At 36.9% G+C, this 18,514-nt stretch overlaps 1 protein-coding gene across 1 annotated transcript in view; it reads right to left on the bottom strand.

Annotated features, from left to right (window-relative positions):
• EFHB (EF-hand domain family member B) overlaps positions 1–18,514 on the bottom strand; it is a 47,667-nt gene that overhangs the window by 18,936 nt on the left and 10,217 nt on the right. Inside the window, exons 2-7 of the mRNA XM_028518901.2 lie at positions 17,169–17,231; positions 15,932–16,075; positions 14,827–15,007; positions 12,545–12,655; positions 5,382–5,511; positions 1,130–1,213 (exon numbers count right to left, since the gene is read on the bottom strand). Coding sequence (XP_028374702.1) covers positions 1,130–1,213; positions 5,382–5,511; positions 12,545–12,655; positions 14,827–15,007; positions 15,932–16,075; positions 17,169–17,231 — 713 coding nt within the window. The remainder of the gene's footprint in view (positions 1–1,129; positions 1,214–5,381; positions 5,512–12,544; positions 12,656–14,826; positions 15,008–15,931; positions 16,076–17,168; positions 17,232–18,514) is intronic.

The following is an 18,514-nucleotide window of genomic DNA, read 5'->3' as shown; positions in this document are numbered from 1 at the left end:
TGCATTAACAATGGCTGAATGCTCTCCCTGGCTTTCAGTAGCCCGGATTTAAAAAGAAAAACACAGGACATATTCAAAGCAGATTTATGGGAGTATAGAGAAAAAGACAGCCAGAGACGGGGAAGAGAGAGAAAAATGTAACACAACAAGTTAAATTTCTGAAACCCCAGAAATAAAGCTTTACACAAAATATAACCAGAGACATTGAAATTAAGGACAATCTGACAGTAACCAGAGGGGAGGTGGGAGGACATAATGGGGGGAAGAAGGGATGGGTTTTCAGGAACAACTATAAAGGACACATGGACAAAAGCAAGGAGGGGGGTGGAATCAGGGGAGGGAGGTGGGGATGGTTGGGGTGGGGGGGGGAGTAGTGAGGGGAGAATGCAGACGACTATAATTGAACAACAATAAAATAATTTTTTAAAAAATCCTCCCTCCCTCTTCTCCAAACGCCATCTCCATCTCAGAGGAATCAGCACTTCCCTGGAGTCCCCAAATCTAAAGAAGCTGCTAGAGTTCCCTGACAGACACAAAAGGGTGGCTTTCTTTTTTTTCAATTTTTTTTTTAATTTTATTTAAATTGTTGTTGCAGTACAATTTTCTATCTTTTACTCCCATCCCTACCCACCCACCCAACCCTCCCCTCCTCCCTCCCATTTCCACCCACCCCTAGTTTTTATACATGGGTCCTTATACTTGTTCCTGTAAACCCTTCCCCTTTTCCCCTGAAAATTCCTCTCCTCTCCCCTCTGAACTCTGTCAGTCTGTTCTTTATTTCAGTGTCTTTGGTTATATTTTGCTTGTTCCTTTGTTTTGTTGTTTAGGTTCCTGTCAAAGGTGAGATCATATGGTATTTGTCTTTCACTGCCTGGCTTATTTTGCTTAGCATAATACTTTCCAGTTGCATCCATGCTTTTGCAAAGGGTAGGAGCTCCTTCTTTCTTTCTGCTGCATAGAATTCCATTGTGTAAATGTACCATAGTTTTTTGATCCATTCATTTACTGATGGGCGGCTTTCTTATTTAATGGATAGGAACTAATAAAACACAAACCAACATTTACTTCAAGAGTACTTTTTAAATTCCACCCACAGACACTGTCAATTCAAAGTTAAACGTTAACTTACGGATCTAAAACTTGTCCAAGCTTATGTTGAAACTTTTCTTTGAAATCATCAACTCTCTTGGATACAATCTTAGCTCCTCTTTTCCTAGAAAATTAGAAAATTGTCAGGTATCTCCACTACCTAAAGTATTCTTGGCTGCCAAATATACACATGGTAGGAAAAATACAATATAATTTGGGCCATCAAAAAAATAAATCCAGTTTCAAAACAAATTATATGCTAAAAAGAAAGCTCTGTGCTCATCCTTCTATCATTCTTATATTCTATTGTAACAGTAAGTTTATAATAGAATATAAATTTTTGATAAAAGAATAAGATAAGCAAACTAAAAAATTTTTCAGTAAACAAAACCAAATTGTTAATATTACAATGTTATTATAAATGTAACTCTTGAAATTGCTAAAAGAAATTTAAGCATTGATTAAATAAATAAATAAATAACAGATATAAACAAAAAAAATCTAGTAAGCAAATATATGGAGAAATTATAATACTGTCTAGTAATAAAAAAATGTAAAATAAACAAAGTGATACTTTTAATGTACTATAGTAAATAAGCATATATAGAGAGATAGAGAGAAAGAAAAATATCTAAATAGGCAAAAAGTATAGCAAAACATTCGTAGATTATTACTTTATAATTCTTTTGGAAATAATTTAGTAATATGATTCAAAAAACATAAAAATGTTCATTCCCTTTTATACATATCTGGGAACAAATCATAAGAAGATAATCCACATAAAAATTGAAAATGTGGAAAAGTTATATTTATAAAAATGTAGCATCATTGACTATAATGGAAAACAGAAAAGAATCTAAATGTTCAATCATGAAGGACAGTTATGTCATATTAACAAGAATACACAGCCTGTAATTTAAATGTTGTTTATGAAGCATACACAGCAATATAACATTATTTAATGTTAAGTGAAAAAGGATATAAAATGGAATTGCACTCAAATTTAACCTATACAAAAATCTACACAGGAAGCCACACTAGAAACAAATACATAAAAAAGATAATAATGCTTGAATTAAAGTGACAGGATTACTAGTGATTTTATTTTGCCAATTTTCTGTAATATCATTTTGTTACTTCATTGTGATTAAATGAATAAGATTTCTTTTGAGAACTGTAAAATTATAACACTACTATCTAATAACATTAAAATTAATAAGTTCTCTGTTGTTTTACTAAGACTGAAAACAATGAACACAAAATTCTTAAAGTTTATTTTCTTTTAAAACTATTTCCTGTGCTATAGAAATATCGAGCTGAATAAATTTCTGGGGAAGAGTGACACTCGGTGGAGAAACAAAAAATGAACTATAAAGTGAGTCACCTCTTATTTCTTCATTTACATTTCATTAGTTCACAAAGGAAAGAAAGAAAAGAATACGGGTAAAGTCAGAATGATTTGAATAAATGAAGTTGATAATCTAAAAACCAGCTCCACCCTGGCTGTTGTGGCTCAGTGAATTTAAAAACCAGCTCCAAGAGACATAATTGGGAACATGGAAGAATGATAAGGATTAGGACCTGAATCACGGAGTCTACCCTTTTCAGGGTTAAGTTTGTGGGAGAATCAGGAAGTATCTGTGAGTAGCCACGCATGTCAGAATATCAATCACTGTAACATCATTACACAACCTCATGTCATTTACTAACCAACTCAGAATAAAGTCCTTTGTGTGCCCATGAGTTTTTTTTCATCCAGAAACACACACACACACACACACACACACACACACACAACCCTATTGTTTGAAGATCCTAACTGATTCTTCAAACAAAAAGTCATAAACAGAATATAAATAGAGGTCATTTTACAGAGGAAATGTGTCTCTTAAAAGTTCAGAGTAAACCAAATTTATGTTAAAATAGTACATATAAAATTCAGAAGCCTTAAAATGTAAACAAACATGCTTAACTCCAAGTTTATAATAGAAACCACACTGAAAAATAAAGTAGTGAGTTCTTTTTTAAAATCCAATAAAATGAAAGAATAAATACTATTATTTTAGCAATAAGTTTCCAATTAAGTTTCAAAATTCAAAAAGTAAGAACAAATAACACATTGTTCCATAAACAATGTGTCCTTGGGGGTAGAGACAAGTTGGAAAGAAATGTACCGTGCATATTGCCTCTTTTTATAAATCAAGTGTGTTTTTATCCAGATGTAATTAACATAGAGCATTATACTAATTTTTGGAGTACTCAGTTTATTTATCTATGACTATGCAAAATCAGTGATAAATATGTCCTTATCAATAATCCAAAAGGCTCTGCTTAGGACATTGTTAGGGACTACATTGTTGTTAATGTGTTTATTTCATATCTTTTATAAATTGATACATTTGGATTTCTAAGCTTTCGTAACTGAATAAACCATATTTGTCATCTCCCTTTGAGTATTAATTTCTGTATTATATTTAACTATGAATATAATCCTTAACTATTTAAATCAATTTTTCTTGTTTTCCTTTATATATAGTTTAACCACTTTAATAATGATAAATTAATGAATATTATATAAGATTTTCTCTTATACCCAAAAGAAAACTATTTCATACGGGTTTACTATGATATTGTAAACTTCATTTTGTGTTTGTGTTTTAGCATTGTTGTTGTGAATAATTCAAGTATCAGAAACTCATATAATTAGGGAGTGGGAAAGGAACGGAAACCATTGTTTCCGGTCTATGATCACAGAGTCAAGTGCCTGTAAATCTGACGTGGTGGTTAAAGGCAGCCCCTTGGAGCCACACTGCCTCAGTTTCATTCCTACCCCTAGTACTTCCTACCTACATGCTCTTGGGAAAATGATTTCATTTCTCTGTATGTCAGTTTCTTCATCTGTAAAATAAGTAAAATAAAAATTATAGTACACCCACCCCATGGAGTGGTCGGTAGGATTAAATGAATAATAAATACTTAGCACTTTGCCTTGATAACTGGGAGCTGTTGTTTTCAGAGACCAGATGGGCAGGCTGCGTCCCAAGCTGTGGGAATGCAACTTTGTGTTCACACTGGAGCCTGGAAACCTAGAGGGCCAGTGTCTCCTTTAAAGAGGGCAGCAGGCAAAACAAATCCACTCCCACCCCGATGTGTAGTAGAAGTATAGGCCCAGCATATTAGTTTCCTGTGGTTACTGTAAAAAAATATCACCACAAATTGGTGGCTTTAAGCAACAGAAATGCATCCTCTCACAGTTCTGAAAACCAGAAGCTTGAAATCAAGTTCTCAGCCTGACTGCATTCCCACCAAAAGTTCTAGGGGAGAATCTGTTCATTGCGTCTTCCCACATGAGGGTTGCTGGCGTTCTTTGGCTCTCCGTGGCGCGAGGCCTCACCACTCTAGTCTTCCTCCTCCACCTTCACTTCTCCTTCTCTGTGTGTCTTCTCTTCTGTCTCAGATCTCCCTCTGCCTTTCCTTTATAGGGACACTTCTCATTGGACTCAGGGCCCATCCAGACAAGTCCAAAATGATGTCTTCATCTTAAGATCCTTAATTGAATTACATCTACAATGACTTTTTTCCCACAGAAGGTAACATTCAGAGGTTCTAGGAAATATCTGGACATATTTTTTCAACCTACTAGACCATATTCCCAATAATATACTTCTGTCTTTATAAACATAGTAAGAAATATGGATTTTTATGAGCAATCTCCCATTGTTTAATATCCCACTGTTTAACTGATAGTTTAAGTATAACATATAACACAGGTAATGAAAAACCAAGAAAGCTTATTTTCATTTTCTAGGGAAGTCATCATATATAGAACGAAGGCATAAAAAGATCACAGCTTACAAGAGTTAATCAGATGCTCAGGTGCCCAAATAACTATTAAACAAAACTGAATGATAAATGACAGGCCAATCATACATGACATAACTGTCTTTGTAGACTTTGGAAAGGCCATTGTCTTTAAGAAACATCCATAGGGTTGAAATAGGGTTGATCCCATAGATTAAAAACATGTGTACATGTCTTTATATTTGCTTGTAAAGGCAAAAAGTAACTTTAGAATGATACATATGCACACACACACACACACACACACACACACAAAGTGTCATCATTATCCCTGGGGGGACTGGACAGTTTGGAAGATAACATACTGTACGTCTTTCTACTAATTTTATGTTTGAAACATGTCATCTAATTACCTCTTTAAAAAATAAATTTTTTAGTCCATATGTCATGTATCTAACACTTGTCCCAGAATATAGTATCATTAAACTTACATTTGTAGTTCGTGCAGCCAGTATGTAGCTTTTGCCATGGTGCGGCCGTCACTACAATGTGGTGTTGGGACCCCATACAGGTTAAACCTATGGAAACTGGATGGGTTATACTTTCGGTTCTTTGCTTCTCCTGTGGAAAGAAAGGGGAGATGCCTGACTTACGAGACACAGATAACCTTGCCTTGAAGGAAGCACATTATGTTCTCATTGACACTGAAAATGAGAGTGGAACAAAGAATGAAACTGTAACAGTGTAGGGACCTGCACACATTTGGTTACAGAGGATAGAAGCATTCTCCCATGAGAAGCGGGACACTGGTGGGATCGGAGTTCATTGTTTTGCTATTTGGAAAGTAAGTAGGGAAGTGACGTAGGAGAAAGTCATATTAATGATGAGAAATGCAGGCCCAATTAACGTTGCACAAATCCTGAAGGTCAGGGAGGTACAGCTTTAGGATGCAGCAGTCCTTTCTACTATGCTGGGATCTGAGAGGTAGGTGTTTTGTGATTGCTTTCACTGAGATTTGGTGACGTCATCAGGATACTGCAACCCCCATATTTCCTGTGAAATAAATAAGTCACGTGATTTTAATGAAATAACTCATGTAGGGTGATTGAGAGTTCAGAACCCAACAGGGAAGTCTTTGTATTTAAGACCTAATACCGCAGTTTCTTTTCAAGTTGCAAATGGCCAATAGTTTTCTATTTCTAGATAAGAAAGTGAGACTGAAACCAGAGATCAGACCGAAGGTTAAGATATAATGGAGAGAAGATATTCAGCCTCACCAGTCACCCAAATAATGTAAATAAAAGCAATCATGTGAAATCATAATTTGTCTCTCAGTGAAGGAGCAAAAAAGAAGATTAGCAAACTCACTGTAGGAGAAGTTGTGGAAAGTGAAAACTGTCCTACCCTGTGGGTATGAAGGTAAATTGGGGGAGCTATTCAGGTGGTCAGTTAGGCCCTAAGAGGGAGATTTTCAAATGCTCAGAAATATAGGAATGTACCCTAAGGAAACAGATAATATTCACAAAGATATATAAACAACATTTTTTTACTACTGAAAATACCACACCGATGCTGACATGAAAAGACAACCAAGACATTTCATACAATGGGGGTGTGGGAACAAACAGGAAATGAAGTGTGCACAGTGGGGAGCAAAACACAAACACATGAATGAACAAAGAAAAACACCTATGACAGTTTCATCTACAGAAAATTGGGAACTGTGGGAGACATGCATTATGTATTATATATATCTCTGTAGCTTGCATTTTTAAGTATATTTTATTGATTATGCTATTATACTAGTCCCAATTTTTTCTCCCCTGCCCCCCTCTGCCCAGTATCCCCCTTCTCTCCAGCAGTCCCCCACTCAGTTCATGTCCATGGGTCATGCATATGAGTTCTTTGGCTTCACCATTTCCTATACTGTTCTTAAGCACCCCCTGTCTATTTTGTAGCTACCAATTATGCTTCTTAATCCCTGTACCTTTCCCCACAATTTCCCCTTTTCCCCTCCCAGCTGATAACCCTCCATGTGATCTCCATTCTGTGATTCTGTTCCTGTTCTTGTTGTTTGCTTAGTTTGTTTTTGGTTTTGGTTTTGCTTTTTAGATTCAGTTGTTGTTAGTTGTGAGTTTGTTGTCATGCTAATGTTCATAGTTTTGATCTTCTTCTATTACTTAAATAAGTTCCTTTAACATTTCATATAATAAGGGTTTGTTGATGATGAACTCCTTTTGCTTTATCTTGTCTGGGAAGCACTTTATCTGCCCTTCAACTAAAGGATAGCTTTGCTGGATAAAGTAATCTTGGTTGTAGGTCTTTGCTTTTCATCACTGTGAATACTTCTTGCCAGTCCCTTCTGGCCTTCAAAGTTTCTTTTAAGAAATCAGCTGATAGCCTTATGGGAACTCCTTTGTAGGTAACTCTTGTTTTTCTCTTGCTGCTTGTAAGATTTTATCTTTATCTTTAATCTTTGGCAATTTAATTACGATGTGTCTGTGTCTTGGTGTTGTCCTCTTTGGGTCCAACTTGTTTGGGACTCTCTTTGCTTCCTCGACCTATATGTCTAAGTCCTTCCCCAAATTAGGGAAGTTTTCTTTCATTATTGTTTAAAGAAGTTTTCAATTTCTTGCTCTTTCTCTTCTTCTGGCATCACTATGATTTGGATGTTGGCACATTTGGAGATGTTTCAGAGTCTTCTTATTCTCTTCTCATTTTTTTGAATTCTCGTTTCTTCATTCTGTTCTGGTCGACTGATTATTTCTATCTTTTGTTCCAATTCATTGATTTGAACCCTGGGTTCCTTCCCTTCACTGTTGGTTTCCTATGGATGTTTCCTTTTTTAAAAAAAGAAAAGCTTTTATTTATTCATTTTTAGAGAGAGGGCAAGGGAGGGAGGAGAGAGGAAGACAAACATCAATATGTGGTTGCCTCTCATGTGCCCCCTACTGGAAACCTGGCCTAAAACCCAGGCATGTGCCCTGACTGGGAATCGAAACAGCAACCCTTTGGTTTACAGCCTACACTCAATCCACTGAACTATACCAGCCAGGGTTCTGTGGATTTTTCTTTATTTCACTTAGTGTAGCCTTCATTTCTTCCCTTATACTTTTGCCATACTCAATGAGATCTCTGAGCATCCTTATCACCAGTGTTTTAAACTCTGCATCTCATAGATTGACTATCTCCATTTTGCGTAGTTCTTTTACTGGGGTTTTGTTCTGTTCTTTCATTTAAGCCATATTTCTTTGGCTCCTCAATTTGGCAGCCTCCCTTTGTTTCTGTGTATTAGGTAAATCTGCGTTGACTCCCTGTCTTGGCACACCTGTTGCCTCGTATGGGCCTTAGGTAATCACCAGGGTGGGGCAGCCTACTTCAGCACTTTGTGGCTTTGTGTGTAGGGGAGTGGTCAGAGAGGGAACGATGCCACTGCCTGATTGCTGGAAGCTTGTTCAGCACTCTCCCCACTTCCAGTCACTTAAGCAACTGGCGCCCCTCTAGCTATTGCCCTGGTGGTGATTCCCAGAGTGGGTGGGTTTGTGTACATTCTAGGACCTTGCAGGCCCTTTAAACAGTCTCTCCTGAGAGACCTGCAGTTTCTGCTGCAGACCCAAACCTCACTGGTTTTTTTAGCCAGAAGTCATGAGACTTTATTTTCCCAGCACTGGAACCCTGGGCACTATGGTCAGGCCTATGGCTCCCTCCTTAGGTATCCCTGGAGTCCATCTCCCCAGGGATGGTCCCTTATGTGGGACCATCTGTTCTGCCGGCCACTGTCACCACCACCAATATACTATGTCCTCTCCTCCCCATCTCCCTGTCTCTGCCCATCCTACCCATCTGGATGAATATGTCTTCCTTAAATCCTTGATCATCTGACTTCCATACAGTTCGATTTTCTGTCAGTTCTAGGTATTTTTTGGTTTGAAGTTAAATGTAATCCTATTGTGCAAGGAGGCAAAGCATGTCTGCCTATGCCTGTCTTGACCAGAAGTATATAGCTTGCATTTTGTAAAATAAATATGTATTTCTTTCATAATTCTTTAAATTAAGTGCATTTAAAAGAGGTTATAAATGAATTAAAACAGACACATAGATCAATGGAACGGAATAGAGAGCCCAGAAATAAGCCTATACCTTTGTAGTCAATTAATATTCAACAGAGGAAGCAAGTACGTACAATGGGTTAAAGATAATTTCCTGAATAAATGGTGTTGGGAAAATTGGACAGATACATGCAGAAAAATGAAACTAGACCACCTTCTTATGCCACACACAAGAATAAAGTCAAAGTGGATTAAAGACTTAAATGTTAGGCCCCAAAACCATAAAATTTCTAGAAGAAAACACAGGCAGTAAAATCTCAGACATTGCTCATACCAATATATCTTGTTGATAGATCTCCTCAGACAAGGGAAACAAAAAAAATAAACAAATGGGACATCAAACTAAAAAGGTTTTGCACAGCAAAGGAAACCATCAACAAAATTAAAAGACAATCCACTGTATGAGAGAACATATTCACCAATAAATCTGATAAGGGGATAATATCCAAAATTCATAAAGAACTCAAAAACTCAATATCAAAAAAAAATACGATACAATTAAAAATGGACAAAATGCCCTGGCTGGTGTGGCTCAGTGTATTGAGTGTCGGCCTGTGAACCAAAAGGTTGATAGTTTCATTCCCAGTCAGGGCACACTCCTGGGTTGTAGGTCAGGTCCCCGGTTGCGGGTGTGTGACAGGCAACCACACACTGGTGTTTCTCTCCCTCTCTTTTCCCCTTCCTTCCCCTCTCTCTAAAAATAAATAAATATTTTTTAAAAAAATAGGCAAAGGACCTGAATAGAAACTTCTGAAATAAGACATACAGATGGCCAATAGACATGTGGAAAGATGCTCAACATCACTAGTCATCAGAGAAATGCAAATTAAAACAACAACAAGGTATCACCTCACACCGGGCAGAATGGCTATCATAAATAAAACAACAAACAAGTGCTGGCAAAGATGTGAAGAAAGGGGAACCCTTTTGCACTGTTGGTGGGACTGCAGGCTGGTGCAGCCACTGTGGAAACAGTGTAGAGATGCCTCAGAAAATTAAAAATGGGACTGCCTTATGACCCAGCAATTCTAATGCTGGGAATTTATCTGAAGAAACCTGAAACATTAATTTGAAAGAACATAAGCACCCCTATGTTCATTGCAGCATTATTTTCAATTGCCAAGATATGGAAGCAGCCCAAGTGTCCACCAGCAGATGAGTGGATAAAACAACTATGGGACATTTAGACAACGGAATACTACTCTGCTCTAAAAAAGAAGAAAATTTTACCTTTGTGATAGCATGGATGAACCTGGAAAACATTATGCTAAGTGAAATAAGTCAGTCAGAGAAAAATACCATATGATTTCACTCATATGTAGAGTCTAATGAACAAACTGAAAAAGCAAAATAGAGATGGACTAATAGAAAGTAGGCTGACTGCTTTGCTGTCAGGGGGGTTGCAGGGGAGGTTAGGGAGTAGAGGGATCGGTCAAAAAGGAGAAGGGACTCGTGGACAAGGACAACAGTGTGGTGATTGCAGTGGGGAAGGGGTAAGGGAGATAAATGGTAATGAGAAATAAAACAAGTAATTTTTTAAAAAGGTTATAGATATATATTTACTGTTATTGAATACTGTCACTGACATATTATTTTAAGTTAAGAAAATTTTAATGCATATAGCAGTTTCCCCCAAATCATGGAGAATATGATCACATTTAACTAAAGATAGATCAGTGGATGCTGGGTTACAGAGATGTTTGATATATCTCTGATGAAGGTCATGTCAAGGTCACATTTACTTTTTACTCATTCTTTAACATTTAAACTCTGCACAATATTATGTATCTTTATAATAAAAATTAAGTATTCTCATTATGAGAAAAATAAGGACAATATTTAAAAGATTGGATTTCATGACTTTTCAAGTGGCTAACAAAACTTCTGTAAAAATCAACACATGAAGTTAATTCCAGTCATGTTTCAGTCCATTAAAGCTCTTCAAAATATTGTTTTAAAATTGGCACTCACCTCCAATTGCTAGGTGTACATAAGATATCTCATTGTAGGTTATCTACATATACTCATCATGTAGTTCTTTTTAAAACAACTAAAAGGCATTGGATTAGATTGTGCGATCGATGCTAAACTTTTTCCAAAAATGAATGAAACATTTTCACAAGAGAGGGTGGGAGGGAAGGGGAATAAAAGGAAGGGAGGACTAGAGGGCAGGAACGAAGAAAGGGAGGGAGAGTCAGAAAGCAAAGGGGGTGGAGATATGGACAGGAGTCAAGGTTGTGAGAAGGAACGTGGTAACCAAGTGGGCGGAAGCAGTGGCAGTCTGTCTGGGAGGGCAGAGACAATCTCAGGACTGAGATCATTGGAGAGTTTAGGGAACCAGCGGAGACTGGTCGTGAAAGAAGAGAATGGCAGGTTCCAGACAGTAAAACAGTGGGTATAGGAGACAAGTCCTAGCTATGAGCAAAAGTTCAGAAGGAAGAGCAGAGAGAGGGAGTTGAGTGTGAGATGGTAGTGGAGGAAGAAAAGTGAGGAAATAAAGAAGGTCCCTGGCTGGTGTGGCTCAGCTGGCTGGGCATCGTCCCACAAAGTGGAAGGTCACCAATTCAGTCCCCAGTCAGTGCACGTGCTGGGGTTGCGGGCCAATGTTTCTCTCTCCCTCTCTCTCCTTCCCTTCCCCTCTCTCTAAAAATAAATAAATAAAATCTTAAAGTAAAATATAAAATATTAAAAGAAAAAGAAATAAAGGAGGAGCAAAGGAGAGAGCTGCCTTAAGTTGCAGTCAAGGAAGAGTTGCTTCTAGCTAATGGAGGTTGAGTTTATGAATCATTCACGGTCCAGCAGCTTTCCGAGGACATGTATCAGAATCTAATTCTCAGTCCTCTGTTATATCACAATTCTACTTGACATCAACACATCAATGACTAAGTTGTGTTTTACAGCACTATAAACATCTAGTGCCTTTTAGCTGTGCTTTAGAATAACTCTAGTAATTGGCTACTATTAATCAAGATGACTTAGTGCTACTATTAATAGTTATTGAGCCCTTACCATATTCCAGGCACTATGCTAAGCATTTTGCAAGCACTCACTACATCTTTACAATATTATTATCCAATTTAAGAGACTAGAATAGATGGTAATGGAATAAGTAAAATATCCAGGATCTAAAAGATGAGCTAGAATTCGAACCTGATGTATCGGATTCAAAATTTGTTCACTTCACCACTACCCAATCAATATTCCTCATACAAAGCTAAGCACTTAGAATAATTCTAACATTTGAAAAAGAACAGTATTTTAAAGCCTAAAACCACTAAAACAAAATAACTCTACCTCACATTTAATCTCTCTTACCTGTTTGTTCATTTTAATAATACATATATTTCTACATTTTATATACAAAATATGTGAGGGTATGTGTTCCCAGCTACCAAGGTTTAGGACCTTATAAGAAATTGCTATTATTTATTGATCACCCATTATACACCAGGCACTTCACTTTATGCACATTGTTTCTTTTATCCCTCTTCACAAATCCGAAAGCCCCATATCCTCAGGCCAATTTTACACTGGAGGACACTTACCCACGTAATAGTCGTTGTGAGAAACAACATACAGATCGTGTCCTTCCTGTCCTTCTTTAAATACTTGTTCATAGGATTTTGGTGGGTTCACCACAATGCTAGCAGGTATTTCTGAAGAAAGAATTAAATGCATCAGTTTTAAGGGATTTTTTTTATCTATTTATGTTTAAATTAACTAGAACAAATGACAATCAAGCTGATAGCATAAGCTACATAGCCACCCTAGAAGAACACAAAGCTATATAAATGAAGATTTATCGAGATAGACAGGACATAGCATAGATGTTACTATTCTAGGGACCCTCATTTGACGTGGCTCACCACCTAGAATTCTGAAGATCAGAACTCTGGATCAGTTAACCATTTAGGTTGTCCTGAGCCATATTCCAAGCCTGGTTAAATTCTCAATTCTGAGAATCTCTAGACAATTTTTATTTCAGGTTGTTACATATTTCTCACCATGATCTAAGCAAATTTGAATTACAAATCAGTCTCAGAAATTCTGATGCCCTGCGGGGTAACTTGGTGCAAATTTCCACAGCTGTAGACTGGAGCACACACCCTGAGTTTGTTTTGCTCTGAATATCCATCTTCAAAGTAGCCAAAAGTACCAAGGAAATCACTGGATCAGAGCTACAACACGTTTGTTTAGCAGATATTTTCCCAGGTTGGCCCCCAGTCTCCTATACAGTAAATTATTTTCACGGTTCTACATGATGATTTTTAAATATAATTTCACTTACAATTCCACTCTTCTCTTTCAACCTAAAAACATAGATGAATAATAACAATATATAATAACGCTATAAAATAATTAATAATAATTGATATATAATTATATTAACTAAATATATAATTGTATTTATTATACATTAAGTATATAATTATTATTATGTTATAATTAGAAAACATAATTCCATTTATAATTTCACTCTTCCCTTTCAACCTAACAACTTGTTTTCTTTCTTTGGACATTTGCCAAGTACTGAGGTCTGTAAACAGTTAAGAATAACAGAAGGTGGTCCTACTCAAAGTAATCCTGTAAAATCCTGTAAAGCAGTACGTGTTTCTGGTCGATGAACCACTATACTTATAAATACATATATACACACTTTGGAGCATTCTTTCTATTATATATTTCAATGAAGTGCACCTAGACAGCACTTTCCTTATTACACGAACTAATCATAGACACACTTATGATATTAATTACTATAATGCTGTAATGCCATGTCTACACAAATACAATTTATAATCCTATTTAAGAGAAATAAAAAGATTTTTTATCTGTTCTAAAACATATTTTCCATGTTTCCATTTTTAATTTAAGAGCTGATACAATCCAGTACTAGTGCAGACATTGCATTCCAAGAGACGGGAATAATCTGTCTCCAGGGTGGATGTTACTGTGTTAAGGAAAATGATCTAATAGAATTTTCAGTGAAAAACGTCCTGGAACAGAGACTTAATGGGTGCAGAAAGACAAAGAGAACTGAATTTCTCTGCAAGATAAAGATAGAATTAAAATTTGAGTTCTCTTGTAAGGCCCTGGAGACGGGGTAGAAACCTGAAAAGGGCAGTAGAAGATAAATGTGAGAAACATGTAAAGAAAGGCGCCCAATGACATGGCAGGAGGCTAGACTTCAGAAGAGATAATGGCCTGTGACCAATTAAATTATACGTCGTTGTTTGTTGAATGATGTGCTCCACCCCCTCACAAAATGAGAGTGCAAGTCTGCTCTGTGCACTGCCTACATTTGGTTAGCATGCAGGTGGACTCTGTGGATCAGCTCAAAGGGAAGGAGGTACTGCATGTGCCAAATTTATTTGTTCCACGGTCTACTTTATGAAAGAGTTTCATAAAAAGTTAAGAGTTGGGTACTCAAATTTTCCTACAACCACATGAAAAAAAAAGAGCTAAAAGTTGTGAATACACCAGGGACACTGGTGGAAATAAAACCCAGGGAGAAGGATGTCCAGGGAGAAGAAATTGCAGCCTTCACAGCTGGTCCCAGAGTCAACTTTCCTGGCTCTCTTTCCTGTCTTTATGTCATTTCTACTCTGCTCACCGAATCTGCACTCCAAAGCTTGAATTTTTACCTCCTGGCACACATAAACTTTAAGGATTCTGGGTCTAAGAGTAACTTTGTCACTATGATCTCGTCTTTCATTCTTCAGTCATCATTGGTACCACCACCAAACACCACTCCAATGGAATATTTAATCCAATCTTCTACAAAATATTTTACCATCCCTCTTATTCCCTTATTTTTTTTTACTACCTCTGATGACTGTCGTCCCAAATGTCGTATTGAGTACATCCAGGCCTTTTGGTAATCCTGGCGATTGATCATGAGATTTTCCTAATGGTGCTCGTTGATTACTAAAATATATTGATTCCTTTTTATCTTTAATTTTCTGTTGAAATGTTGTAATAGGCTGTGGGTTTATCAATACCTTTGCCTAAAGAAATTATACAAAGCACTGATGTAAGAACAAAAAGAAGTAAAAATTTGAAAGCTAGAGAGAAGAAAGTATGAGTGCAGAAAAGTAAGTCCTCATCATCGCTTTGCTCTTTCAAAAAATTGTCCCAGTTGGGGCTATGAAGGTTAAACATGCCTAAACATGAACTTTCAAAGGGGTTAAAGGTTTTATGGGGTTAAAAGATTTATGAGAGGAGCTCCCAGGTACTTGACTTCAATATCCCAGAAACATGGGACTGGCCCTTGCTGGTGTGGCTCAGTGGACTGAGTGGCACCCTGTGAATCAAACGGTCTCTGATTCAATTCCAGTAAGGGCTTATGCCTGGGTTGTAGGCCAGGTCTCCAGTTGGGGGCCTGTAATAAGCAATGAATGGATGTTTCTCTCCCTCTCTTTTTCCCTCCTCTCCCCTCACCCTAAATATAAATAAATTTTTTTTAATTTTTTTTAAAGTGGGAATGACAAGCAGAAGAACCACACGACTTCCACAAGCTTTCTTCTGAATCTAGACTGTCTATTCAATGAACAGCAAATAAATTCAGGCCCCATCTCCACTTATTCAATGTATAATGTGTCTAAGCATTCTGGCACTTCCGGATTTTTTTTCAAACTATAAAAATAAGTTTATTTAGAAAGTCACTGAAGTACAAGTGAGCTGTAGAAGAAATGGGATCAGGAAACAAGTTAAAAAGGCAAAAGGAGGACCCTTGGAGCTTATGAGAGAGAAAGGTAAAGGTAATACTAGAGAGAAGAAGAAGGAAAAAGAGAGACACAACTTTTATTTTAAGTGCTCAAGATTAAGGGTGAAAAGGAGATTAGGATGGTGATTTTCACTAATTCCTCACTTTTGCATTTTTATCTTGGTAAGTTAGTAGTAATATACACGGAAAAAAAGAAAAAAGGTACCGGTACTGAAGTTTTAGAATTTATTCCATGTGTCAAATAAGATGGAATTGGAGGATCATTTGCTCTTCCATAAAATACTCTCTCAGCTCCAGCAGGCGGATATCTGAAGTTGAAAAATTTTTTTACCTCAGGAGGAGTGATTGGCTACAAACAGTAAGACAAGAAAACAGAATTAAGTACAGTTTTTAAAATATTAGGAATGATTTATTCCAGCGATTTTCAACCACTCTACTGCAAGAATTTTTAAAGCATGCAATACCTGACTATTTAGTCAGGGGCACTGACCTGTTTTTCCTTAGATTGTCAAATAAAAAAATGACAACAGACAACACAACTATAGCCATCCAACATGAATGAACCAAAATTATACCTATTTTGTCAGATTGGCAAAAAATATACACGTACTTTGTGGTATGCCGCAGAATTTTAGTAATTAGTTTATGTGTGCCATGAGATGAAAAAGGTTGAAGTTGCTGATCTATACCATTCAATGAACACTTTATTGCATGTGTATAGCAAGCACATGGAGACCTATGCCTCCAAATAATGAAATTTTCTGAAATTTGTTTTTTATGGAAATAAACAATTTATTTTAAAAAGTTTTATTTAGCCCTGGCTGGTGTAGTTCAGTGGATTGAGTGCTTGCCTGCAAACTGAAAAGTCGCTGGTTTGATTCCCATTCAGGGCTCATGCCTGGCTTGTGGGCCAGGTCCCCATTTGCAGGCATGTGAGAGGCAACCAGTGGATGTTTCTCTCACACATTGATGTTTCCCTCCCTCTCTTTCTCCCTCCCTCTCTCTCTAAAAATCATAGGAAATCATAGAACTGAAATTTTCACTTCCTTGAACAAAATTAACAAAAGGCCTCCAAATACACTGAAGAACCCTGGCTGGTGTGGCTCAGTGGAGCGCTTGAGTGCTGGTTTATAAACCAAAAGGTCCCAGTCAGGGCATGTGCCTCGGTTGCAGGCCAGGTCCCCAGTTAGGGCCAGGGTAGAGACAACTGATTGATGTATCTGTCACACATCAATGTTTTTCTCTCTCTCTTTCTCCCTCCCTTCCCCTCTCTAAAAATAAAAAGAAATAAAATATTTTTTAAAATACAATAAAGAATACAAATCCACATCCAATAGATCACACTTGAACTACTTTCATAAGGAATGTTGAGAGTTGTCTATCTTCTAATGTTCACATGCAAGACAAAAATATAAACACAAATGCATATTAAAAATGCTCACCCTGGGAAGTTTTTCAGTCAAGCAGGTTGCAACTCGGTCTCCAATTGGAATAATTTTCCCTGCCTAAGTGGGGGGAAAACCATAGTTGATCAGAGCGGGTAGGGTAAGGGAGGGGAGTCTGTAGGGAACATTTTGAAGAATGAAATTTATTTCAAATTTGGCCTATACTTCTGATGCTACAAAAGTTACTTTCAGCTATTTAACATAATTAAGGGAAAAAGTAAGAACCAATTGCAAACCTAAAGCAATCTTGATATATAATACAAACATTAAATGTTAAGTGTATATATATAAGCATGTTTTTATAGTGCTAGCATTGTAATCCAACTGTAGGAGCTCTGTGAAAAGCTGAGGGATTCAGCTTTCAGAAATAACCTTGTTCGACTTCCTATCAGTACAATGGGAACAGGGCTGCATTCAAGCTAAACTCAAGATAAAATGTTATGTAATTCTGACTATGTGTGGGTGTGTTTGTGCGTGGGTATATTTGCACCAACATCAGAACTTTTGACAAGTGAAAACCTGTCACTCATGGCTCAGTGAATGTCCTTTGTTCATTTAATTCTAACTTGGATCTTATCTGTCCTTCTTTGCCCAAGGCCAAAATTATAACTGTTCATTCCCAGAAATGCACTTCTTATTTATTTCCCTTTTATCATTTCCAGGCAGATGGGAGTCTTCAATCTCAGCTGGTTGCTCTTTAGGTCTGGTGCAGAGGTCTTTCCTGGGAATGTTTCCTCTGTCATTCTTTCGAGCTAGGTTGCCCATTGCTCCCATCTATGCCTCCTATTGGGTTTATTCCTCATTTCACTGAAGAAAACTCTTTAATCATTTCCTAAGAAAGAATGCATAAAAAGCCAATATTTGATTCCTTATATCCTTGAAAGTGTTTTAATTCTAGTCTTACATATGGTTAATAATTTAGCTAGGCATAGAATTCAAGGGAGCAAATAATTTTCTCTCTGAATTTTGATGGCTTTATGTCAACATCCTTTAAAAGATGGTCTTGCTGTTGAAAAGTCTGATGCAGTTTTGAATTTTTTTGTCATATGTGACTTTTTTTCTCCCCTATGTAAGTATTTAGAATCATCACTGTATCCTTAGTTATCAGAAATTTCACAACAATTTTGTGAAATTTCCTCAATTAGCTCCTTGCAATTTTGATTTGTATCCTTCAATTCAAGGAAATTTTGCCGCATATCTTTGATAACTTTCTCCACCTTATTTTATCTTTCTTTCTGAAACTACTATTAATCAAATGTTTCCTATTACGGGGGGATGGGATTTTAAGCAATAGTGGCAATATCTATTAGAGTAGTACAACCTTGTACTAACCTTATTAGATA

The sequence above is a fragment of the Phyllostomus discolor genome, chromosome 7 (assembly GCF_004126475.2).
Source record: "Phyllostomus discolor isolate MPI-MPIP mPhyDis1 chromosome 7, mPhyDis1.pri.v3, whole genome shotgun sequence".
NCBI lineage: Eukaryota > Metazoa > Chordata > Mammalia > Chiroptera > Phyllostomidae > Phyllostomus > Phyllostomus discolor.
Note: the sequence above shows the minus strand (reverse complement) of the source record. Positions and strands in the feature narration are given on the sequence as shown.